Genomic DNA, 25,221 nt, shown 5'->3' on the forward strand with positions numbered 1-25,221 from the left:
CCACTGGCCGAGGACAGCACCTCCTTCACGCGCTGGGGCGCCCTGATTCCAGCTACAAGGAACATCTGTTAGCAGAGAAGGCTGCAGAAGAGGCGGGTGGGGGAAGGTAGCGTTACTTGGGTAACTTCGCCCTACCAGTCGCTCGGCTTCACCCTCCACTTGAACTCTTGGCCCTTGGCACTGATTCCAGGCCTTGCCTCCTCCGGGCAGCCAATCCCCTTCGCGGCCAGGAAAGGGAGGAAGGGGCCGAGGCTGGAGCCCAGATTGGCTCCTCCCGCCCAGGTCCTGGAGCGCCTGCTGGTATTCCTCGGCCTAGTCCCTGCAGCGTCTGAGCCTAGGATCTCGCTCCGCCATGGGCACTGCGAGCTCCTCTCCGCTCGCTCGCCTCGGACTCCCCACACCGCTCCTCCCCGCGCCGTCCCGATCCAAGTGGCTCGGGGTCGCCGCACTGGGCCTGACCGCGGTGGCACTGGGGGCCATGGCCTGGCGCCACGCGCGTCCCAAGCGGCGCCGGCGGCTGCAGCAGGTGGGCACCGTAGCACAGCTGTGGATCTACCCGATCAAGTCCTGCAAGGGGGTGGCGGTGAATGCGGCGGAATGCACCCTCATGGGGCTGCGCAGCGGCCACCTGCGGGACAGGTACAGTCCAGCCGGGCGCGTGGCAAGCGGGCATGTTGGAGGTTGGGCTTGTCCTGTTGGGAAAGAACGATAGAATTTTTACGTCACCTGTTCTTTCAGGACTGAAGGTTGGGCCTTTTATCCTTTAGCTGGAAGTCCAGTTTATATCTGAATAGGATTTGGACAAGTCAGTAGAGGCCAGCCCCACCCTTGTAGATATATTGCTTGGAACAGGAGGCGCTGATCTCCAAGTCTTGTGTAATCTAATGTTTAGAACACTGTCTTAGTATAAAGCACAATAGCAGAAGCACAGAAACAAAGAAGCAAAATGTTAGTGTTGTTCAAAGACTTTGGTCTTGTTGGGGGCTGGTTCCTCCCATTACTTCAACTCTGGGAACTGTGCCTGTGAGAATTGATCTACTGTAATGAATACCGAGCAGATGAAGAGCAAGCTCTTTGCCCCCATAGTGGGAATAACACTTGCTATCAAGGAGTAGTGCACCCCTTTCTCCCAATGGCACTGTGGCTCCTCAGTGAGGCACCCATGAGCAAAAAATCTTGTCTAGTTAGGGCCCTAGATAGCATATGAACATTGCAAATTTAGAAGGAAGATGCTTTTTATGTGGCTGGAATAATTTAGCTGTGGGAGGAGGGAGTTGTGCGAGTTGATCATTCAAGGACTCTGCTAGCAGAAAGCCACCTGCTGCCTCGCGTCCCTGCTTGCCACATGGACACCCTGATATCCTTTGGGATAGTGTGGGCTCCCATTGTGCTGGAAAGCATTGCTTGCTGTAGAGAAGTGTTGCACATGCAGATCGTAAATGTCATGGGAGAGTTCCTTCCCCCTTCCCTATCCCAGATTTCTAATCCTGGAGAGGTTGGTAAAACTGATCTCCTGAGAGGTGCATCCAAGGACAGCTGGCTCAGTCACCAAGAGGGAGGTCAACTTGTCTATGTTGACAGGCGATTCTAATGTTGCATGCAATTCAGGGTTTTGTCTGAGACCACTTAGCAATGATGGTTAGAGTTTATTCAGTATGTTGGACTTGAAAAGCCTGCTTATTGCTAGAAGGACTTCCTGTGTGGCAGTCCTGGAAACCCTCCAAAGCCAGAGAAGAGGATTCCCATGATGCACAACCAGAGAAAATGGCCGCGCCCTGCTTCCTCCCTCTGGTGAAGAAGAGCAGCTATTTCATAGTTTTCCAGTCCTTACCGTATTTCGTCTGGTCACCAGGATAGTTGGCTGCCTTCCCACTTTGCAATTGGCTGCCTTGCTGTGGCCATCGCTACCTTGGAAGGACCATGTGTACCCTTGTCTGTGCTTTCCTGCTTCTGTGAGCATCTTTGAAGAGGATGCTGGAGAGCAGGTGGAGACTAGAGTAGCAAGAAATGCAGTGAAGCTGATACTTACCCAGTGCTTAATATGTAACAGACTGTGAGATCCTAGGGTATAACTAAAACCTCCTGACAGTCTCTTGGGGTGGATACTATTACCTTCATCTTGCAGAGAAGGAATGAAGGCTGAGTCTCATCCGAGCTCACAAAACCAGTATGTACTGGAGAGATTTGAACTCAGCCCTGGGTGAACATTGCTCTCACACTGGTTCTTCGAAACTAGTGAGTGATGGAAAAGTAGGAGGATTATGTGGGGGACCTTTGACCAAGTTATTTAACTTTGTAAGAGGTTGAACTCGGTAATGCCTAAGACTCCCTTCTCACCTAGATTATTTTAAAACTGAAAGATCATTGATATTTGAAAGCAAACTTTGGAAAGTGTTCTGCTTATTGGTTGCTATTATTCCACCCAAGAAGGCTAGATCTCCGTTACACATATTCCTAAAGTGTACAAGGACTCACTTAATCCCTCAGTGTGTGTTTCTGGGGAGTTGCAAAGCAGCTGAGCTTGTCTTCTGTAAGTGCACTGTGCCTCTGTGTTCTGGAGGTATTTTGCTCTTGAGCTTGGCTGAGCACCTCAGTCACCCCAAAGCTTGCATGGGCTGGGAGGGGATGGCTGCCTTTGCTGATTCTTCAAGTCCCTGGTCTTCCTAGCAGCCATGTTGGTTTACATCTGATCGCTTACATCTCTCCAAACCCCTTTGGAAGCTAAAACTGAAGGGAGTCTCTTGGGAGATTATTCCGTGCCATCATTTCCTGCCCAATTTCTTCTTCCTGTCCCTCCCCACGCCCTGAACATGGGGGTGGGTAGGTAAGGATTTCTGCTGTCTCCACTTGGAAGCTCAGTTCCTTCTGCTCCCCTAGCCTACAGTTAGCATGAAAAATGAGATTGTCATGTCACGGACAGTGCCACCCCCTTGCTGCTGGCCACTGAGGCCCAATTGCTTTTGGGGCACCCTGGGCTCCCACACTCTGCATGTTCACATCTTACCTGTCAAATCCAGATGTAGATGTTGAATATTACAGACTAGAGTGAGATGACTTGGTCATGAAAAGAATCCACATGCCTGATCTGTCTTTTCTTCAGATCTGGTAGAACAGAGTTTATTTTTCACTCAGTGGGCATGATATGTTTGCAAGAGGTGAAAAATAGTAACACTGAGGTGACAGAGTAACCAGCTGGTGAGGGCATCTACAAATGGCAGCCTTGTTTTTGTCCTATCCCCACATTGAACTGTCTGCAAGGCACTGCTTGCCTGTTTGATTGCACCGAGTAGCAGGAAACCCCAGTCACCACTTCCCACTGTTCACTGCAGCAGTTCCCCCTCGACAAGCTGTAGCTGAGGGCAGCAGCGTGAGCCACAGGGAAGGATGGGTGGGGGATCAGAAAGCTAAGTCCGGGGAGGCAATGGCTGTCTGGGATGACATGCAACTGAGTTGTTCCTCCTGTTTGGATGTGTTTTGGTTGTCTCATCAGGAATCTTGTCTGGGGATTGGGCATGTTGGCATGAGAGGTACAGGCTTTGGTGTCGTTAACTGGTGGAGATGTGCTAATTTATAAAGAACAGAGGTTTCTTTGGCCCAGAGTTTGGAGACTGGGAAGTTCAAGAACATGGTGTTGAGGTCTGAGGAGAGCTTCTTGCTGCATTATAGCATGCCAGCCAGCACCACGTGGTGAGACAGAGTGGGTGTGCTTGAGAGAGCTTTCTTTAATGACACAGCGACTCCCTAGATAATCCGTTTATCCATAAAAGTAATGATCGGCTCCAGCAGGTGGGGTCCCTGCTCACATGACACAGGTCCCACCTCCAAGCATCATGAACATAAGAATTTGGGGATTATTTTTCCAAACCAGGCAATCTAGGGGACTCAAACTGTGGGCACAGATTCAGTCAGATCTCTGTACTCAAGGACGAGGGCCGAGCCCCACGGGGATGGGGGTCACGATAAAATAGGCAGAAATCGCTGAATTATAAGAACTTGTCGCAAGGGTGAGTGGAGCAGATTATTGTTGGATACAAAGACCTAGGGGGGAAAAAGCTGTCTTCCTCAGAGCAGCAGGCATCTGTTGCTGGCCAGCATGGCCAGGTCCCGGGAAGGAGGTAGCCAAGACAGCTCCCAACGTGCTTCTATCCGATCACATCCTTGCACGTCACCAACACCAGCTGGCTTGGCCACAGGGAAGCAATAGTTCAGTCGACACAGGGAATGGATTCTTGTGGCAAGGAAGGGTCCATGTGCCAGGGTCAGGGAAGGGCAGAGACTGAGCCCCCTGCACCCTGTATTAGATGCTGTCACTGGGTTGCCACAGGCGTGTGCTTCTGGCCACTCTCATAGTTTGAAATTCCTCCCTTGGAAGCACTGCCCGTCATTCTAGAAGGGGTTGCCCCTCTTGATCCTGCCCACACTTGGGAAGGCTTAGTTTTTCCATGGCTGCTCACAGAGTTCTCCCGCTCTACTTGTCTTCAGGTTCCATTTTTCTATCTGAAATCATGATTTTTAAGACCACTTTTCCCTAGGAGAAGAATACCTGTTTTAGCAACTGGATCATTTGTACAGTGCATCCCAAACCTATGCTAAGCTGTAAATAAAAGCACGATTGACCAGGCCACTCCTCAGCTCCCACCATGGCAATAGGAAGTCTGGAATTTAGTTTACACATGATGCAATAAATCTGTGTTCTCTACACCAGAAGTTGTACATAGAGGAAAGTACACAGGACCTGCAAGTCACACTGAGGTAAACAGAGCAGAGGCCAACCTTCATTCACCTGCAGGCTGCAACACGACAAGAGCTTTGTGTGTGGGGGGTCCAGTTCACATGGACCCCTAGTTTTGATCCATCCCTTTTTGTTTCACAACAAAAAGACCTGGGAGGTATTTTGCTTCCCCAGGGGATGAGAGACACATTTAGCTGGCCACAAAGAGGTTTCTAGCCAAAGCACAGCAACAAATAGAATAAGTCACCTGCTTGCCTCATCATGAGGAGAGAGACAGTTCTTTCTTTCTTTCTTTCTTTCTTTCTTTCTTTCTTTCTTTCTTTCTTTCTTTCTTTCTTTCTTTCTTTCTTTCTTTCTTTCTTTTTTTCCTTCAAATCTGTAGATGTTTATGCCTTGGCTAGACTTTCTTGCCAGGGCTAATTTTATGAAACAGACTCCGTTTGGGGGACACCATTTTATACATCTCAAGGATTTGCCCAGACTTTGACAATAATCTAGAAAAGGGTGCTGGGTCCCTGTGGAGGCAGGTGGGGGTTTTGAGGAGGACTCTATAGAAGATGCAGACGGACTTTCAGAGTGTTCCCTTGTTTGCTTCTCTGCAGGTTCTGGCTGGTGATTAAGGAGGATGGACACACGGTTACTGCCCGGCAGGAGCCTCGCCTTGTACTGGTCTCCATCACCTATGAGAAAAACTGCCTGATCTTCAATGCTCCAGGCATGGAGCAGCTCGTGTTACCCAGCAAGCCGCCCTCAATGAACAGCATTCATGACTGCAGGTGCTCTGGCTGGGGACATTCAGGGAACTGCAAGAGACTCCACTTCCCTGCAGGCTCCTTCCTGCCTTCTGCTCTGTTTGTTCAGCAGATGTTGAAAGTGTGGTCTGGTTTGGGATTGGGCGAGTACTGGGGTGTGAGTGGTTGATGCAGAGATTTGCTTCCTGGGAACCTAGGGTTTGTTTGAGTCAGGTTAAGATCTGCAGACCCAGAAAAGACTGCTGTGCAGAAGGAACCTGTTTATGCACACATATCCAGAACAGGAGGCATGGCACAGCACCTGGGGCCACGAGGGAAGCACGGGGAGTTTGTCAGTGGGTAGAGGCAGCCAAGGGTGAGTGTGGTCAGGAGCCTTTAGTTTTACAGGCAAAATGAAAGCAATGAGGTAGACAGGTTTAGAATTGGCCAGGTTGAATGATTTCAGTATAGAGGTTGTCCATGTTTGTCTGCTATCTGGCCCTGGGGGGTTGAGGTGAGGCAGAGCGGCCCAACAGGTAAGACCTGAAAGGAAGGGATGCTTGACAACATGGACTCTGCATGGGCTGTGTTCATGTGAATGGTGTGGGGGGGATGATTGGTTTATTTTCTCCAAGAATTGGCTGACCCTGGGAGGAGCAACCCCTTTAGCATTAGCATATGCACCCAAAGTATAGAAAATCACGGTTAATACAAGTAGGAAGGGGGTACAATCTTTAGGGCTTGCCTCCTTTCATGCAAGTCAGATGAATTTTTATTTCAGGCTGGCCAGCCCTTCAGGCAGACAACATGGTTAGTGGCATCAGGGCTGGCTGGTAAATGCGCCAGAGCTTGCCAGGGTGGCTGCAGCCTCTGCGGTCTACGGTTGAAATGGAGGCGATGGAGGAGGCCTTGTGTGTTAGGGATTCTCACCTCTCAGACCTCAGATTCCTTTCAGTCTAGGGGACCCTGCCAAGCTATCAAGGTCCATGCTAAACTCTTTGTCCTTTTCTATTAAGAAGCGTTAGAAACATGAATGCTTGTCATGGCGTATTTTGGCTCCCTTCGTAACTGAGTGTGTGGAACTCAGTGTCGTTAAAAGATCTCAGGCTCAGAGAACCCCAGGTGACGGCTTGTACCCTGAACTCGAGGTTCCCAATTTTCGAAATATTAGGCAATAATTCCCTGAATACAATATTTCAATTAATTGTCTTAGAAAGCCTACAAGGTGGATATCATTAATTCTGCTTTACATGAGAAAGCCAAGACTTTGATCGCGGACACGCTGAAGTCGACACACCTGCCTCCAAAGCCTTTGCTTTTATCACATATGTGCAGGTTTTCACTGAGTGATGTGCTGTGGGCAGATACATTTATTGAGGAAAACTCGACATCCCCACATGGCTAGAGGGGAGCTGAGGCTTGAAGGGGCCTGCTTAGCTTACATGTAGAGTGAGGGGTATGGATGGTGCCTGGGCCACTCACTGTCACTGGCAGTAATCTGGTTTCCCCTTGGGGTTCTTTTAGCCTAGGGAGGCTCAAATCCTCCTTGGATGGAGAGAGGAGAAGAGGTGGCTTTTGTGCAGGTACTGGCCCAGATGTGACAAGGGTGCCAGGTGAAGCCTGTTGTGTGATTCTATTCTATGCATCCCTTTGTATTTTTTAAATTTTATTTTATTTTTATTGCAAAGTCAGATATATAGAGAGGAGTAGAGACAGAGAGGAAGATCTTCTGTTGATTCACTCCCCAGGTGGCCACAATGGCCAGAGCTGAGCCAATCCAAAGCCAGGAGCCCAGAATCTCTTCTGACTCTCCCACGGGTGCAGGGTCCCTTCCCTGTTTTTTTTTTTTTTTTAAGATTTATTTATTTTAATTGGAAATTCAGATATACAGGGAGGAGAAGAGACAGAGAGGAAGATCTTCCACCTGATGATTCACTCCCCAAATGGCTGCAGCGTCTGGAGCTGAGCCAATCTGAAGCCAGGAGCCAGGAGCATCTTTCGGGTCCCAAAGCTTGACTGCTTTCCCAGGCCTCAAGCAGGGAGCTGGATGGGAAGTGGAGCTGCTGGGGTTAGAACTGGCGCCCATATGAGATCCCGGGTGTGCAAGGTGAGGACTTTAACCACTATGCTATTGTGCTGGGCCCCAAGAGTCCCTTCCCTTTATGTTTTTTGTCTGATCTGGGGTTAGAGAACCCAAAGTGGATGCCTGAGAGCTGTGGTTTGGACTGACTCGGAGGTGAAATTCCTGTGCTTCCTCCTCTAGCTGGTTACACCTGTATTTATAAACTATTCTTTTTTAAATGGATTGGCTGCCATGGGAATGGCTAAAAGCTGAAGAAATTGTTTAAGACAGTGTGTTGGCACCACCCGCTATAATGAAATACTGTAGACTGGAGGCTTACGTGACAGAGAGCTTGGGCAGATCGAGGTGCTGTGGAGATCCAGTGTCGGGAGAGCCTTCTTCCAGGTTGCAGGTAGACATTTCCCCACAAGCCTTAGACGACCTTTCCATGGCGTGTACTCACAGAAGGGAGGAAAGGAGGCACAGAGAACTCCTCCTTGTTGTTAGAGCACTCATCTTGTCACAGCCCTCATAGCCTCATCTACACCTGATCACTCCACAGGCCTTCCCTCGCAGGACGGTGAAGGATTCAGCACAGGCATTTAAAGGAGATGCAAACACTCAGCCCATAGAAGACGGTCAGTGACAGCACCATTCGCAAGAGCAGCTCACAAAGGCTTCAAGTAAAATAAACCACAGCCTCAAGCTGGAAACCAGAAGTCCCTTAAAGGGGTCATTTGGACAGCTGAGTGGCGTGAGTTTCATTCACGCTTTCACTGTCGGTGGATGTGGATGTGAGGGAGTGCTGAGGAGTGGGCCTGTTTGGAGACGGGCAGAGAGAAAAACGAGTCAGGTGGAACAGTGGCTCCTGGAAGAGGGTTAGAGAAACAACAGAAAAGCAGCGCTAAGATTTGGCAGCAGATGGGATAGGACATGAGAGGGCGAGTCTCTCCGTGTCAGACCCGGATGTTGAACCTCCAGGTACGTAAGGGGTCATCTGACCAGAAGCACCTCAGGTGTCCACCCTGATTTCGTTTACTTACGTCACCTCTGGAATCAGCACACTGACATAAACATAAGGTTTGTGGTGTGTGAGAGAAAGTGTGTGTGTGTGTGTGTGTGAGAGAGAGAGAGAGAGCGAGAGAAGAGAGAGAGAGAGAGAGACAGAGAGAGAGAGAGAGAGAGAGAAGAGAGACTGACTTCTTGGAGTATGTGAAGGTAGAGGGATGACTTTAAGGGAATGTTTTTCAGATGTTTTGAATCTCATAGATTCTTTCTCCAGATACTGTGTCTCCAAATAATTGAACAAACTGGGGTTGATAAAGAGGATGATTCTGATAGCAGGGTGAAATGATAACAGGTAGACAAATGATTTCAATTGTCTATCTTGTACTGAAATGAAGGAGCCTCTCTAAAGTTATTGCTGCTAAATTGTTGAAAATATGTTTCTAATTTGAAAGGCAGAGAGAGAGATTTCATCCATGAATACATTCCTCAAAAGCCCACAGCGGCTGGGCTGAAGCCAGAAGGCAAAGTTCAATCTTGGCCTCCTGCATGGGTGACAGGAACCTCTTGGGCATCACCTGTTACTTCCCTGGGTTTGCATTAGCAGGAAGCTGGAACAGGGGCAGAGGTAGGACACCAGAGCATGAAGTAGTCATTCCAACTGGCAACTTGACAATAGGTCAAACACCAGTCCCCAAAATTACTTTGTGATGACAGATCATTATGTAGAAAATATCTTTGAAGGGTTCAAAGAATGAATTACATGACTATAACTCATCTTCCTTTTCTTGTAGTTATGTGGAATACTTCTCAGGATTCCTTGCTTCTTGTTTGGGAGAACTGGATTGGGTTCCAGGATCCCGGCCTCAGGCTGGCCTTTACCTGGCTTTATGTGCGTTTGGGAAGTGACCTAGTAGACAGGAAACCTCTCTCTCTGTCTCTGTCTTTCAAGGAAAAAAAGAAATTAAAATTTAATGTCAGGCCCAGCGTGATAGCGTAGTGGTTAAGGTCCTTGCCTTGTGCGTGCTGGTATCCCATGTGGTCGCCGGTTCTAATCCTGGCAGCTCCGCTTTCCATCCAGCTCCCTGCTTGTGGCCTGGGAAGGCAGTCGGGGATGGCCCAAAGATTTGGGACCCTTCTCCCAAATGGGAGATCTGGAAGAAGTTCCTGGCTCCTGGCTTCGGGTCGGCACAGCGCCGGTCGTTGCAGTCACTTGGGGAGTGAATCATCAGACAGAAGATCATCCTCTCTGTCTCTCTTCCTCTCTGTATATCCACCTTTCCAATAAAAATAAATAAATCTTTAAAAACATTTAAAGTTATCGTTGGTCATTATATGGGAAGGTAGGCTCTATCTTATTATCTCTGATTTACCAATGGAGACAGAAAACCAGAGAAGTTAGATGATCTGCTTGGGTCATAGAAGTAGAGAATGACAATCACAACATGAACCAGGGTCCAGGCTCAAGGTTTGCCTGCTGCAGAGTTATCCATCTCTTCTGAAATCATCTCAACTTCTTGCTACTCAAAGTGTGGTCCATGGACCAGCAGAGCAGGTGTCAGGCTGTTTGTCAGGAATGTAGATTGTCAGATGCCAACACAGACCCACAAGACCAGTGTCTGTAGGAAGAAGATCCAGGCTGATTTGCCTCCTTTTTGAAAGTTTGGGGAGCGTTTCCCTTCCCTCTCTCTGCTCCTGCCCAGTGATGACCTTCGGGCCACTTCAGCAGGACAGTCAGCTGTGCCATCTTTGACGCCACCACTCAATGTGCTGATGAGAGTAACTGGGTGTTCTCCTGTGACCCTTCCAGAATATTTGGTATGGACATCCAAGGCAGAGACTGTGGCGATGAGGTGGCTCAGTGGTTCACCAGCTTCCTGAAAACTGAACCATACAGGTTGGTCCAGTTTGATATGAAGATGAAAGCAAGAGCATCAAAGAACCTATTCCCTGTGCCTGTACCGAAATACCAGGTGAGCTGTGGCGTCTGCCTCCACTCCTCTCAGCTGCCCGCTGCCTCTCAGCATCCTTCTGTACCCATGGAGATCCTCTGTTGGGCCCCAAGGTCTATGAGGGTCCAGAATCTTTCTCTGCTGGCTTCCTTGCTGCTCCTCCAATGAGAACAGTGCCAGTGTGGCGCAGGCGCCTAGTAAATGTAGAGCCAATGGGTGTTATTGAAAACGTTGACCATGAGGGTGTAGCTGATTGATGGAGGACCTGTCCCTGCATTGGAGCACCTGAGAAGAGGTCACACGGGGGAAGCTGCCCCAGGATGCTGCTCTGTTCCTGGGCTTGCACAGGAGATGTGCTGCAGCACCAGCCATTGCCATGTCCACTGCCACCTGTCCTGCCTGGCCATGCCTGTCATCTTTGCCGAGGTGGTTTTGTGTATGGACCTGGTTAACTTTGCAAGTGTTCCAGGCAGTTTCCTGGGATGCTGAGGCCTGATGGTGCTGTGTTTTGGGTATAGGTGGCCTATCCAGACTCCAGCCCGCTCATGATCCTCTCGGAAGCCTCCCTGGCAGATTTGAATACCAGGCTGGAGAAGAAAATCAAAATGGAGCAATTCAGGCCAAACATCGTGGTGAAAGGCTGTGAGGCCTTTGAGGAGGTAAGTGACTCCCTGCTTTTGTGTGTTTTACATGGTCTGCTGCCCAAGGGGGTCAGGACACACTGACCACATCCTCCAGATTCTCTTTAATCTGGTGAGGCTGTGGACTTACTGCTGCCACTTTCACCTCACCTTGGCCTTGGGGAAAGGGTTGCTACTGCTCACCTTCTAATGCCTTGCACCCCCAAAGCACACAAGTCTGAGAGTGGAGCACATACTCACAGCTTGGGGAGGAAAAGCAGAAATGGAGATACAGGCAGGGGTCATGTCCCTGTTCCTTACAGGGTCTTGGGGTGTCTTCAAGGAGCTGAGGCTGCTAGAAGCCCCAGACCCCACAGTGGAGGCCCAGAGTATATAGGAAATGCCCTGTATGCACCTGCTGGAATGTAGCTTGCTGTGGCCTTAGGGCTCTGCTGACGGATACCACTACTTCCTCTCAGGGATGGGATGACCGTATCAGAAACCAGTGATGGGAAAGAGCACATCAGGACATGAACTCCACTGGGCTGAGGTTGCTTGGTATTGAAACACAGCACAGGCAAATGAAGCAGGGTAGGGGTGCCGGGTAGTGGGGGTGGCTCTGTGAGCACTGGACGTGACAGTGAGAAGCACTGGTGGGGTTTTCCTGGGTGCCAGGCACCAAACCAATCAGCCCCATCACATAAATTAAGTTATTCCACTCGGATCACGGACATACTATGAAGTCTGGAGGATTGTTCCGCTTCTGTAAGGCCTTGTCTAGCATGTACGTGTGGCACCAGGACTGCACACTGGCAACTCTGTAGAATTGGCATGGTTCCTGTGTGTAGACCCTCAGGTTCTCAGAGATCTTCTTAGTTCTTACTGCACCCTGGGATGGTTGCATGTTTGTCTGCATGAGTAAAACTTTCCCATATTGGCCGGTGCACGCTGTTGGGGCTTGACCTTTGCTTAGAGTCTGCTGCAAGTCCTTGTACAGGTAGGCTCTCCATATTATTTGAGAATTCTTTCTAAATGAAGACGTTATCAACTTAGTGATGTTATCTTGTCATTTATGATCTAGTTTTTCCACTTCCTCTTTAAATGTGTTCATTATAATATGTTGAGCACTTATTATGGGTCAGAAAAATTATCTGGAGCCTTGGTTACAGAAATGGAAAATAGGGTCCCTGCCCATTCGGATTTCCCATGGGAGAGGCATGGCCCTGTTGCCAGAAAAGCTTGGTCGGTTCTTTCCCCAGCTTAATATAGAAACAAACAAACAAACAAAAAACAAACAAACAAAAAAAAAACCCAGGCATCAGTGACAGAGAAGTTTTATTTGCAAAGTGACCGGGGAATGTAAAAAGAAAAGGGAAGGGAAAAGCATCTCCCAGGAGAGTGCTGGGAGATGGGGTGACTGTTGGAGGGAGGGAAAGATGCCAAAAGTTTGAGGAAGGCTCTGGGGATTTCAAGCCTTCCCTGAGCCCTCCATGTTGGGCGGGAACCTATGGGTAAAACATTCCCCATTAGTTGTCTCTTAGCCAGTTAGGAAATGACTGGGCAATTCTTGTGACATCCATCTGAAGGTGTGGTCAAGATCTCAGTGGGCTTGGATGATCTCAGGCAACAAAACAGTGGCAGGGCAGTGTGAGGAGTGCTGTGGTGGACACTCTCAGAGGACAACAGTGATGCCCGGGAGTAGAGATTCCCCCGGACAGGTGCGCACTCACTGCTTGAGACACCCACATTCCATATCAGAGTGCCTGGGTTCAAGTCCTGCCTCTGTTTCCCATTCTAGCTTCCTAGGTAACTAGGTGATGGCTCAAGTATTTGGATCCCTGCTGCCTGTGTGGGAGATCTGGGTTGAGTGTCAGCCTCCTGGCTTTTGCCTGGGCCAACTCTAACTTTTGCAGGCATTTGGGGAGTAAACCAATACATGGAAGCTCTCTCTCCTTGTCTTTCAAGTATAAACAATTTTTTTTCCCAAATAGTAATTCTCTTAAAGTATTCCTTGAAAAAGAAAAAAAAAGCCTAAATCTGTCTGGAAAAGGGGTACTGGTATAGATCAGGGTGGTGGAGGGGCATGATGGCAATTATAGAGGCAGCTGCTGCCAGGCCCACAAGCATATGAAGCTATGACACACAGCAGTGCCTGGGTGTTATTCCAGAGTAATTGGGCAAAGGAGAGGTGACAGGTAGGGGCTGGGCCCATAGTTGGCTGGTGGCAGGAGTTTGGATTTGATACTGTGGGTGTTGAGTAACTGGGAATGATTCCAATGAAGGAAGTAATTAAGATTTGCATTCATCCAGCAAATTCCCAGTGGCTGCCTCCAGCATGGCCGTCTTGCTGCCTTGCTGCAAGGGCCTAGAACAGCCATGGAGAGCCAGCGGAGCCTGGGGCAGAGAAACCAGTGCCACATTGAATGGCCAGGGTCATCTCTCTCACAGAGTGACAGATGAAGCCAGGACCCAGGAACTTGCTCTGGGTCTCTTAAAATGGCTGCAGGGGCCCAAGCACTTGGGCCCTCCTCCACTGCTTTTCAGACATATTAGCAGGGAGATGGATCAGAAGTAGAGCAGCTGGGACTCAAACCAGCTCCCACATTCAATTTGTGCACTGTCAATGACATCTTTTATCCTTTAGGCCAGACTAGATAAAATCTTGAGTTGAGACAATAAGAAAAGATACTGTCACAGCTGGCTAACCTAACCTCAGGTCAAGCAAGACAAGCCTAATCCTGCTCTTAGGAAATCTAACTATTGCCTTTTTCCTTTAAATACAAAACTGCTATGGAAATTTATACTGGCAAACCCATTTGTTTTATTCCTGCATTGTGAAGGACTCATAGAAGTGGCAAATAAGATCACTCTTGCTTTTCTGAAGGGATCACCTGGTCATGCACATTCTAGAAAGGACCCTTGCTATGAAGTGTCAGTGTCTCAGTGTCCTCTGTCTGGAATCAGGGGGCCCAGGAGTTAAGGACCTGATGCAGTAGCCCGTCTACCTCGTGCCACAACGAACTAGGATCCTTTTCCGTTAGTGGGGCTCTATGAAATATTAAAGTAAAAGAATAATGCTTTAAATAGTTAATAGACTAATAAAAAATTAGCCAACCTCAGCATAGTACAAAATCCAGACCTCTATTGCAAAACTGTAGAGCAATAGGAAGATCTGTTGTGAAACATTTAGTTTTCAGTGACCTGGAGTACTTTGTAGTTTCTCCAGGTAACTCAACACATTAAGCATGGTTTTAAAAAGCTTCTGTCTTTGGGCCAGTGGGTGGGTTTGAGGGCTGGGAATGAAGAGTTATCAAGTTCAAAATAACACAAGCAGGCCCGGTGCGATGGCATAGTGGTTAAGGCCTCGCCTTGCACATGCCGGAAACCCATATGGGTGCCGGTTCTAATCCCGGCAGCTCCACTTCCCATTCAGCTCCCTGCCTGTGGTCTGGAAAAGCAGTCGAGGACGGCCCAATGCTTTGGGACCCTGCACCCGCTTGGGAGACCTGGAAGAGGCTCCTGGCTTCGGATTGGCTCAGCTCCAACCGTTGCAGCCGCTTGGGGAGTGAACCATTGGATGAAAGATCTTCCTCTATGTCTCTCCTGTCTGTATATCCGCCTTTCCAATACAAATAAAATAAATCTTAAAAAAAAAAAGAAAATAACACAATCACCCAGTGGTGCTCAGCTTTGTCACCGAGAGCTGTGGGGGAGGCAGTATTTCTGGAGGTTTGCTCTCTGTCCTGCTAAGCCAAATGACTTTGTTGGGGAGTGAAAATGAGGTCGGGGAGGAATGTCTTGTTCTCAATCCACAGTAGGGAAGAATCATGGAGATACTTCTAGAAACATTTCCCTGACCCACCCTGCCAGGTGTTATCAGTCATTGCAGAAGTGTTTCCCTAAGAAACTTCTGGAGAGGGAGATGTGAAGCCAGGCAGCTGTGGTTAGAGCCCCATCCCGCCCTACTGGCAGTGTGAACTGGGTCCTTCTTTTGCAGCTATTGGGAAATGAGATTTTGGCAGATCATCATTATCAGACACTTTTGTCCCCGCTGACCTGACTTGGGTTGAGTCAGGGTTTTATGTAGGTGCTTGGGAAACCAGCCCCGTCCTGGCCTCAGAACAGCTCCCTGTCCTGCAAGGGTTCCTGAAGCAGCAAAACACTGGCAGTGTGTTTTGGAAGTCCTACTCCAGTTGTGCTTGCAGTGATAAAGCTGTGAGAAGGGCGTGCTCAGAGGTGGGATCTGTCAGCTGCCGGGGTCAGAGGTACTGAGGACTTGTTTGATTGGAGCTGGGTCCGAATATAGGAATGATGCCCTGGGTTTTCTGCAGAGGGAGAATGGTTTTATTTTGGAACAGGACATTAAGGAGCATGCATTTGCAGATTTCTGTGTTTATTTGAAAAGCAGAGTTGTACTCAGAGAGGGAGAGATGGAGAAAGATCCTCCATCCACTGATTCAGTCCCTCAAATGACTGGGCCAGGAGGTTCATTCAGATTGCCCTTGTAGGGGGCAGGAGCCCAAATACTTGGGGGTATCTTCTACCCAGGTACACCAGCAGGGAGCTGAATTCGAAGTGGTGCAGCTGGGACTCAAACAGGTGTTCATATGGAATGCTGACATCATAGGCGGTGACTTAATCCACTGTACCATGAGGACACTGGCCCCCTATTTCTAAGTCTTTAAAATAAACATCCATTTCTAGTTTGTGAGAGTTTAACTGAGGATCACAATGGGAAGAGCATGTTTGTTCTCTGGCTCCAGGCACGGAGCACCTATGCCCTTGGAATTTCCTGAGTGACAGGTGTGCAGGACCATTTTGTTGCTTGTACCAAGCCTCTTTCCATCAATCTGAGTTTAGGCTAATGGCATAGCCAGTGTGATGGCTGAGTGGCTAGTTAGCGGTTGGGATAGGGACTAGTCTCTAGAAAAGCCAAGCTGTGACTTGCAAGTTGAGATTCTGAGTCTGCTGTTGGACCCCAGGCAAGGAAAAGGGGCTGGTGGTAGAGTTTGGTCTCCAGAAGGCCAGCGGGTTCCTCCACCATGGCTTTGAATGGAGCATCTGTGGGAGCACACAGATGGGGTCCAGAGGGCTTTGGAGTTGGCAGCACATAGAGGACCTGTGTAGCCCCAACCCAGACCTGGCCCCCTGCCTCTCTCATCGGGATGTTCTCGATAATCCAGTAATAGCACGACACTTTTCTAGCTCTTGGAGTCATCTGGCAAATTACTGAGCCCAAAAAAGGGATCATGAGGGCTCCTGATTAACATCAGAGCACAGGTCACAGGCTGGGGCTTACCATTGGCCTGCTGGTTTACTCCCCACATGGTTGCAACAGCCAGAGCTGAGCTGATCCAAAGCCAGGAGCCGCTTGGGTGCAGGGACCTAAGGACTTGGGCCATCTTCCACTGCCTTCTCTTCCCATAGCAGACAGCTGGGTGGGAAGAGGAGCAGTGGGACACAAACCAACCGGGAGTGCTGGCACTTGCAGGCAGAGGATTAGCCAATGAAGCCATCTCAGGAACCCCGACTAAAGTAATTTTTAAGTAGGGTGGATTATAAGGCTTTTCATACAGATAGAATAAATAAGGAAACAGAAGTAAATAAACATTTACTATAAGCAATTATATTACTTATGACAAACAGTACTACGAGGAGTCTTGTGTGAACTGTGAGCCTGTAAGTACATAGCCATGCAGACAGATGGTTTGGCACATGCTATTGTCTGAATATCAGTGGTGTATGAAAAGCCCCCTAAACCAGAAAGGAATCCTGAGGCTGAAGAATGAGAAGGCAGCTTACATTAAGAGTTCGAACCCAGAATGGATGGGCAAGCTTACCAAAGACACAGGACATGAAGGAGTTGAACAGTGGCTAATCCCTGGAAGCTTGGCTGGAAAGCCTTCTCATCACAGCTTCCCTTAGGCTTCTAGGAGGTGGACTTGGGCTTCTTGCTGGTCTCTCCGACTTTGTCAGGAAACTTGTGGCATCCCTGAAACTCGATGGGGGCATCTGCAAGGCTGGTGGGTGCTTAGATACTCTTGAGAGAGGCAGGGGTCAGAGAGGAGGGTCGAATGTCAAGAGGACGTTTGCACATTTTGCTGTCTCTCCTACAGCTGCTGATACGTGATGTGCTTCCTCCACTCGGCGCGATGTCCTTTACTCAGTGTTCACACTGCAGTCCCTTTCTGATGCCCACTGTGGTTGTGGCTGATGCCTCGTGTGTGCTCTGCCAGCCTCTGGTAGATGACTCCCAGCCCATTGATCTCAATCAGGAGATTGCTGTGGATCTCAAAACACAGAACAATTGTGTGTGTTTATTCACTTAGTCATTTCCTCAGTACAAAACTGCTTCTGACTCTGCGTGTGCAACACAACGTAATCGACGTATGTGCGAGTGTTAAAAAATAAGGGAAGTGCTAACTCTGATCAGGACTGGGGGCCAGCAGCCAGGATGGCGGCGGCGGGTGGGCACCCAGAAACAGAAACTCCCAGAGGCAAGATAACTGTGGGTCTGATGTGAAAAGCAGGTCTGGTAAGGATGCTTAAGTTCATTTATTAAAACAAAAAGTTGTTTATTTGATTGTCAGAGTACACACACAAGAGAGAGAGAGAGAGAGGAACTGATTTTCCAACCACCAATTCACTCCCCAGATGGCTGCAGTGGCCAGTGCTGGGCCGGGCCAGGAGCCATGAGCTTCTTCGGGGTCTCCCATGTGGCTACAGAGGACAAAGAGCTTGAGCCGTTCAACAGTGCTTTCCCAAGTCATTAACAGGAAGCTGGATGGGAAGTGGAGCAGTTGGGACTTGAATCTATACCCACGTGGGAAACTCGCATCACAGCTTTACCTGCTCCAGAGTGTCTTGTTCTGAGGTCATCCCTCTCACATCCTTAGACGCAGCAGCCACTCAGGCCCTCGCTGTCTGTGTCTGTATCTTGCTCAGATGTCTCTCTGACCTGTGGCTAGGTGGTGTTGGAGAACTCACTTGGGCCACCACGGCCACCTGATGTGTTGCTCCACATGCCTGATCTCCATGTACATTACATGGGTATCCCTCCCTTGCCCTCCCCTACCCCTGCCCCCTTCATGCTTAGGCTTCTGTTTCTCAGTTCCTTGCTTGTTTCTGAGTGTTCTGGGGGCCTGTGGGAGGTGGCTCCCAGCATGAGCGGTGCTCACTGCCTAAGTTGTTTCTGTGTTTAGGAAAGCCCCTGAACCTTTTTTTTTTTTTTCCAAATCGAAAGTTAAATTTCATACAGTATTCATTTACTTTTCAGTAACTGGCAATGTATTATTTCCCTCTGCCATTTAGGATGATATTGAAACTTTATTAGCTGAGTATTTTTGTGCAGCAAATAACGCTGTCTACCGAAGGTGGGGACAAAGAGCAGGCTAGAATGAGTGGCGTTATTCTGCGTAGGGCCTAATATTGTCAGAAGTAGTCACAGCAGGGATTTGGGTGCCCTGGGTTCTTAGGGATCCAGTTTGCTAGCTTAGTAGGGGTTCTGAGGCTTAAAAGAGTGGGAGCATATGACTTTAGTCTTGGAGGTAGAAACTTGACTGCCGTTTTCAGACCTTGGAATGTGGCTTTCTAAAACTGACTTATTCATCACTGGGGGTGAGCAGGGGTTGAGCAGGGGGTGAGCCCGGAGCGCCTGCCCACCCCGAGCGCCTGCCCTGCCCACCCCGAGCACCTGCCCACCCCGAGCACCTGCCCTGCCCACCCCGAGCGCCTGCCCACCCCGAGCGCCTGGCCACCCCGAGCGCCTGCCCACCCCGAGCGCCTGCCCTGCCCACCCCGGGCGCCTGCCCACCCTGAGCGCCTGCCCACCTGAGCTCCCACTTGCGGTCTGCAGCGCCCTCGTGTGGTGACACGCTCTCAGGGCACCTGTCTGCACCCGTGTCACTCCAGCACACTGGAGCAGGCTGGCTGTGTAGACTCGCTGGTTTGCGTGCGGCTACCCTGTCTCTTACCAAGGTTCCACTGTTCATCTGTGCGCTGGTTGTTGCGGACTCAGGGCGTCCGCTGAGACCCGCTGATCTCCGTCCACAGCTGTGGCCACAGCAGGTGGGTGGTCTCTGGAGTTTTGGAAGCGGAGAATCTTTTGCACATTTGCTAGATCTCCGCTGAGGGTTCCCTGCTGGGGAGGCAGGGGTGAGAGTACAGCTCCTGGCCCTGAACTTGTTATTAGCATCAAGGAATGAGCCTGCAATGCAAACCTCACATCGGCACGGACAGGCCAGGGCACCTTAAGGTTAAGGAACACAGGTGGCTTTTCTGATGTCATCAACAGGAGGACCTGTAGCCTTTTTACAACCCGACAGACTTCCCTTCTGCATGTGACTTTGAAATGACCAAACTCTTCATCAAGGAAAGGGAGCGAATGAAGTGTAGGAAGTCCAGGCGTCACACAGGCCGGTGGGCCCCATTCCTGAGGCCGCAGCGCCCTCCTGTGGTGAAACGCGTCCATACAATTACTGATAGAGTGTCAGGGCTGGAGTAGAATTTGGCTCCCCAAACTTAGACGCTGGTGCTTAAACTCTGAAGTTCTCATGTTAGAGACTGATGGGTCGTGGACGGAGAATTGATCTCGTGGTGTCCGAGGTCATCTGCAGTGTGACCTCAGTAGGGAGTTCTTGCCAGAAAGTTGGATTAATTAATTAATTAATTAATTATATGCAGAGATGAGACTAGGTTCTGTCTACTTCCTGGCTTCCCTCGTGTCAGCTGCTCCACACCTGCTCCGTCGAGGCTAGCCTTCATCACATGCCATTCTGAGTGATGAGACTCCAAGCTGCCAGGCAAAAGAAGGGGCGTTTTAGCGACAGTGCTGAAAGCTGTCTGATACACAGCGTTGGGCATGCTCACTATTATGAGTTAAGGGTGCTTGACCCACAACAGGTGCAAGAGGGTCTCCCTGACCTACCTTCCTTTTCCTGACACATGGGAGCTGAGGTTCCCACAGGAAAGAGGCTTTCCCTGTACCCGGAAGAGTCCTCCTCCTTGTCATTAAGCCCTGGAATCTGAGAGCAAGGGAAAGTGGTACTAACAAACCTTGTTAAAATGTCCCTAGTGCTGCTGCTGCTGGCATGCTTCTGCTCAGTTAGCTGTGCTTGCTCAGGCACGTCTGCCTTGCCCCGTCTTTCCAATTTGCTATCTGGAACCAATTTGATGTATCAGTGTCCAATTCTAATCATGTCTTTGGGTCTTCATTTCATTGTGAAGGCTCCCATGCCATATTAAAGCATAAGAAAGCATGTATTAAATACATTTGCATGCATCTCCACCTGTTGATTGCTCTTATGCCAACTCAATTCTCATCTAGCTGAAAAATACCAAGAAAGTGGAGATAATATTTTACCTCCCCTATAACTAGCCCCTAGCTCCTCCATGTATGTGTGTATATGTGTGTGGGGGAATGTCTGCCTATCAGATCACATGGTTCATAAATAAGGGTCATTTGTTGTGTTCATATCTGTGTGCAGTTGGCCTCACCTGTCTGTGAGTTCTGCACCTGCCCAATTCAGAGAGGACTGGAAATGGTTGAAGCAGTCTACGTCCATTGGAACATGTGTGGACACCTCCTCCCAGTCCTTATTCTCGCAAGAATGCAACGTAAACACTTCGCATAAAGCATCGGCATTGTGTTGGTTCTGTAACTAGTCCAGCTCTGACTTAGCACATATAGGAAAACATACAGAAGTCCCATGCCTTTCAACATCTTGGGATTTCGGTGTCCACAAGGAGATGGGGAATCCATCCTCCTTGCAGCCCGGAGGACAACTGTGGGTGCATGTGTGTACATCTGTGTGTGAGTGAATAAACAGAAGGAGCAGTGACCAGAGAATGCCAGGCGTGTGAACCAGACTGGCTCTCCTGGGATGATGTCTTCACCTGTTTTCTATTATCCTAACAGACTATGGGGTCGGATGCACTTATGACAAATAGAGGCACAGCTCAGGGTTCTGGATGTCCAAGATGGAGATGAAATTCCTGGGAATAGTGTAGAGCCTTGAGGCAGAGAGATCATCACACTGCAAGCAGGGCATGTGCAAGAGACAGAACGCATGTGCCCTTGGGAGCTCGTTCCTGTGGCGGAGCTGCTCATGTGCCCATGGGAGCTCGTTCCTGTGGCAGAGCTGCTGCCCTGAAGCCTGCTTACTCTTTAACTGATCAAGTCCCAAGTAGGAGAGCCCATCTGTGCAGTGGAGCCCTCCTGACATAGTCCCCTCCCAGAGGTCCCATCTCCAACCATCGTTACCATGTATGTATGGGGATTAAAGTCTCCAACCCATGAGTTCTGGGAGACCAAGTCAAACTATAACTGGTGATAGTCCACCCATCAAAGAGCCTTGCACTTTAACTTGGCTTCCACTGTAACTTAGCTATGGAGAGTCAGTGGGCTTGTCCTGTGATCTATACATCCCCCACAGTATATCAGTAACTTAGTCTCTGGTTGATTATGATAACCATGACAAGCTGCATCCTATAAGTCACCCTTGCTGTGCAACCATAGGGGCTCTGGGCTGATGAGCCGAGCAAGAGGCCCTGGGTGCACCCACTCATTGCCCTCCTTTGGGAGACCATTCTTGGTGTCTCCCTGTGTTGCTTTCCTCTGCTGCTTTCATAGCACCAGCCAAGCAATACAGACTCCAAGGAAGTCTGGTTTTAAAAGGCAACTTTCTTCTTTCTTCTAGGACACCTGGGACGAACTCTTAATTGGGGGAGTAGAAATGAGAAAGGTGTTGGCTTGCCCCAGGTAAGGCTACTCAACAGACTTGTCCTCCAGGGCCTGGTAAGCCTATTTCTTCTCCACCATCACCTAACTCTTGGTTCTTTTGTGACAGGTGCATCATGACCACAGTGGACCCAGATACAGGAGTCATTGACAGGAAGGAGCCCCTGGAAACCCTGAAGAGGTAGGGCGCCAACGTAGCCAGTGTGTTTATGATAGGATCCCCATCTGAGCTCTGCTTACAGGCTTGGGTGCTGTGCCTGCTGCAAGGTGCACGTGGCATTTCGCTCCTAGCACCTTTCGCCCTGCCTTGTGCTGACTTGTGTCTTTGGCTAATGTAAGGGAGTTTGTGTTTTCTTTTGCTTCTGAATGTATTGGCTCATATTTTGATACATTTTTACTTGTATGGACTCCATGTTGAAATTTTACTCTCTCTAATATCAATTTTTAATAATGCTTACATGTACACTTCAAAATCAAAGCCTCACAAAGTTCAGTTATGCTTACGTTTCTCCAGTTGCCTGATTAGAATCAACATCAAGGAAACTGAGAATAATTGAAATGATACCACGAAGTATTGGAAAACAGTGGCATGTAATTAATTGTCAAAGTTTGTCCGCCCAGGAGCTACTTTTCTGCCAGGATGTTTTCTTTTGAAATGTTTGATTATGTAAAGAAGTCTGACTGACTTCAATTCTCAATGAAGAATGTGTTTTTTAAAACTACATAAACATTTGTTGGAGCTGCATTGTATTTTGCCTCCACTTCCTCTTCTTCGATGTTGGCTTCCAATGGGTTTAAGTTATTTCACGAAGACTTCACATGTACTATTTTGTTTTGTGTTTTCATTTTTAAGATGCAGCGAAAACCCACTAATTTAGCTGTCATTTGGAACCACTTGCTGATTGTATCTCTTTGTTAATTTTTGCTTGTCAACAAAAATCAGCTTTGGACTTCAAAACTTGGAGGGAACTGAGAGCCGTGCTTCAGTGCACTAAATGCTCCAAGGGGCTGGAGGATTCAGCGTAGCTCCATTTTGAGATTCCATAAACAATTGTTTCAATGAATTGCAGAGTTGAAGCTGCTCATCCAAATTTCCTTTTTTACATATATATATATATTTTAAAGTCAGATATACACAGAGGAGGAGAGACAGAGAGGAAGATCTTCCGTCCGATGATTCACTCCCCAAGTGAGCCGCAATGGCCGGTGCACGCTGATCCGAAGCCGGGAACCAGGAACCTCCTCCAGGTCTCCCACGTGGGTGCAGGGTCCCAGTGCATCGGGCCGTCCTCGAGTGCCTTCCCAGGCCACAAGCAGGGAGCTGGATGGGAAGTGGAGCTGCTGGGATTAGAACCGGCGCCCATATTGGATCCCAGGGCGTTCAAGGCGAGGAGTTTAGCCGCTAGGCTACACCACTGGGCCCCCTTTTTTACATATTAACACCTGCAATTGCTTTCTCTTTGGCCTCAAACTAGAGCCATGAAAAAATTGCTTAGATTTTCAGGATACTTCCAGAAAAAGTAAGATTATTTGCAACTTCAGCAACTATCCACAGATTTCTCTGTTAACATCTGAGAAAAGGCTTAGGAGAACGACATGGGATGAAATGCAAGAAAGGAAGCTGGTGTTTTGTTGCGGGCACTTAGACTGCGCTGTCCCGTGGCTGATGGTGATGTTTTGTTTCTTGCAGTTACCGTCTGTGTGAGCCCTCTGAGCATCACATATACAAGACATCCCCACTTTTTGGAGTGTATTTTTCAGTGGAAAAAATAGGAAGCCTGCAAGTGGGGGACCCCGTGTATCGGATGGTGTAGTAACAGATCCTGTCTGGACAGTTGGCATAAGGTCAGCTTTGTGTTGAAGACACAGCAACTTGAAGTCATTCCATGTTTCCGGGGTGTGTGTGTGTGTGTAATGCTTTTTACATCATGCTGTTTTTTTTTTAAAGATTTATTTATTTTTATTGAAAGATGGATATACAGAGAGAAGGAGAGACAGAGAGGAAGATCCTCCGTCCGATGGTTCACTCCCCAGGTGACCGCAACGGCTGGAGCTGAGCCAATCTGAAGCCAGGAGCCAGGAGCTCTTCCAGGTCTTCCATGTGGGTGCAGGGTCCCAAGGCTTTGGGTCGTCCTCGACTGCATCCCAGGCCACAGGCAGGGAGCTGAATGGGAAGTGGAGCTGCCAGGATTAGAACCGGCACCCACATGGGATCCCGGGCGTTCAAGGCCAGGACCCTAACCACTACGCCACCATGCCGGGTCCCACCATGCTGCTGGGATTAGAACCAGAGCCAATATGGAATCCCAGTGAGTGCAAGGCAAGTACTTTAGCCACTAGGCTGCCGCACTGGGCACTCCTATTCAGTTATAGAATGCTGAGGGATGAGTCACATTAGAGCCCTGCCTGACCCTTGCCCCCAGCATCAGAGAGGGCTGCCCTTCTTGTGCGATTTGCAATAGCAGTAATGTTGCACATCTGTTTTCAGGGTGAACCCACCATGATTTCTACAGCTAGAGGACCTTTTTAAAAGAAGAAATCCCTTTAAAGCCTTAAAACAAGCAGTGAATAGTCATGCCAGTCTCACTGGGATTATGTATTCAGTTACAATTTCAAGATATGGTTGTTTATGTGGTTCATTCTAAATGCAGTCCACATTCACCATGGCAAATTTGGAAGGCACTTAGAAAAGTGGAGCAAAGAAAAACAATTGCATTTATTCTGGCTGAGTGTGTGTGTGTGTGTGTGTGTGTGAGGAGTTCTGATTTATGTGATATAGGAAGGGTTTTCGAAAGTTTGTGGGAAATGCATGCTATGAAAAAAACTGAATGGATTTTCAAATTTTTTTGTGTAAAAATAAACTTATCATTTAATTCCATTTCCATAAACTTCGAAAAGCATCCTCACATATATATTCACATGATATATACAGATCTGTTATACATGCGTGTCAGTGTATAAATATATTTGTGTATATGTATTAAGTATACTTTCATAGCTACCCAATCTATTCCGGCACCATTTTTGATAGCTTTGTAATATTACATTGCATCACTGATGTTACTTCAAGTAACATCATTTTTCTGGCATTTGATACTTTGGCCTACATAGAATTTTGTTGTAAAGAATAAAGTATGCAGCTTTGTAGGCACAGGTCTTTAAAATGGAGAGAGATTTTCTGTAAGTTGGATTCCCTACAGTAGAGCTGTGGATCCTTGGGGTATGGGCGTGCTTTTTTAGCCCTTCACTAGCGGTATTCACAAGGGTTGCTCCTGCCTGCACTCCCACGTGCCCCGGATGCTGCACCCTTGCTTGAATCCAGTCTATACAGGCAGCTTCTTCCCATTAAGGTCATCTGGGGACAGAACGTCGTTGATCTTG

At 48.6% G+C, this 25,221-nt stretch overlaps 1 protein-coding gene across 1 annotated transcript; it reads left to right on the top strand.

The window, feature by feature from the left end:
- Positions 1 to 274: 274 nt before the first annotated feature.
- MTARC2 (mitochondrial amidoxime reducing component 2) lies at positions 275 to 23,681 on the top strand. Its single transcript, XM_058669196.1, has 7 exons — positions 275 to 639; positions 5,335 to 5,508; positions 10,341 to 10,503; positions 11,001 to 11,141; positions 21,800 to 21,861; positions 21,950 to 22,021; positions 23,531 to 23,681. Exons 1-7 carry the CDS (start codon positions 353 to 355, stop codon positions 23,652 to 23,654), a joined length of 1,023 nt encoding a protein of 340 aa, XP_058525179.1. The 5' UTR covers positions 275 to 352; the 3' UTR covers positions 23,655 to 23,681.
- The last annotated feature ends 1,540 nt before the right edge of the window (positions 23,682 to 25,221 follow it).

The sequence above is a fragment of the Ochotona princeps genome, chromosome 10 (assembly GCF_030435755.1).
Source record: "Ochotona princeps isolate mOchPri1 chromosome 10, mOchPri1.hap1, whole genome shotgun sequence".
Classification (NCBI taxonomy): domain Eukaryota; kingdom Metazoa; phylum Chordata; class Mammalia; order Lagomorpha; family Ochotonidae; genus Ochotona; species Ochotona princeps.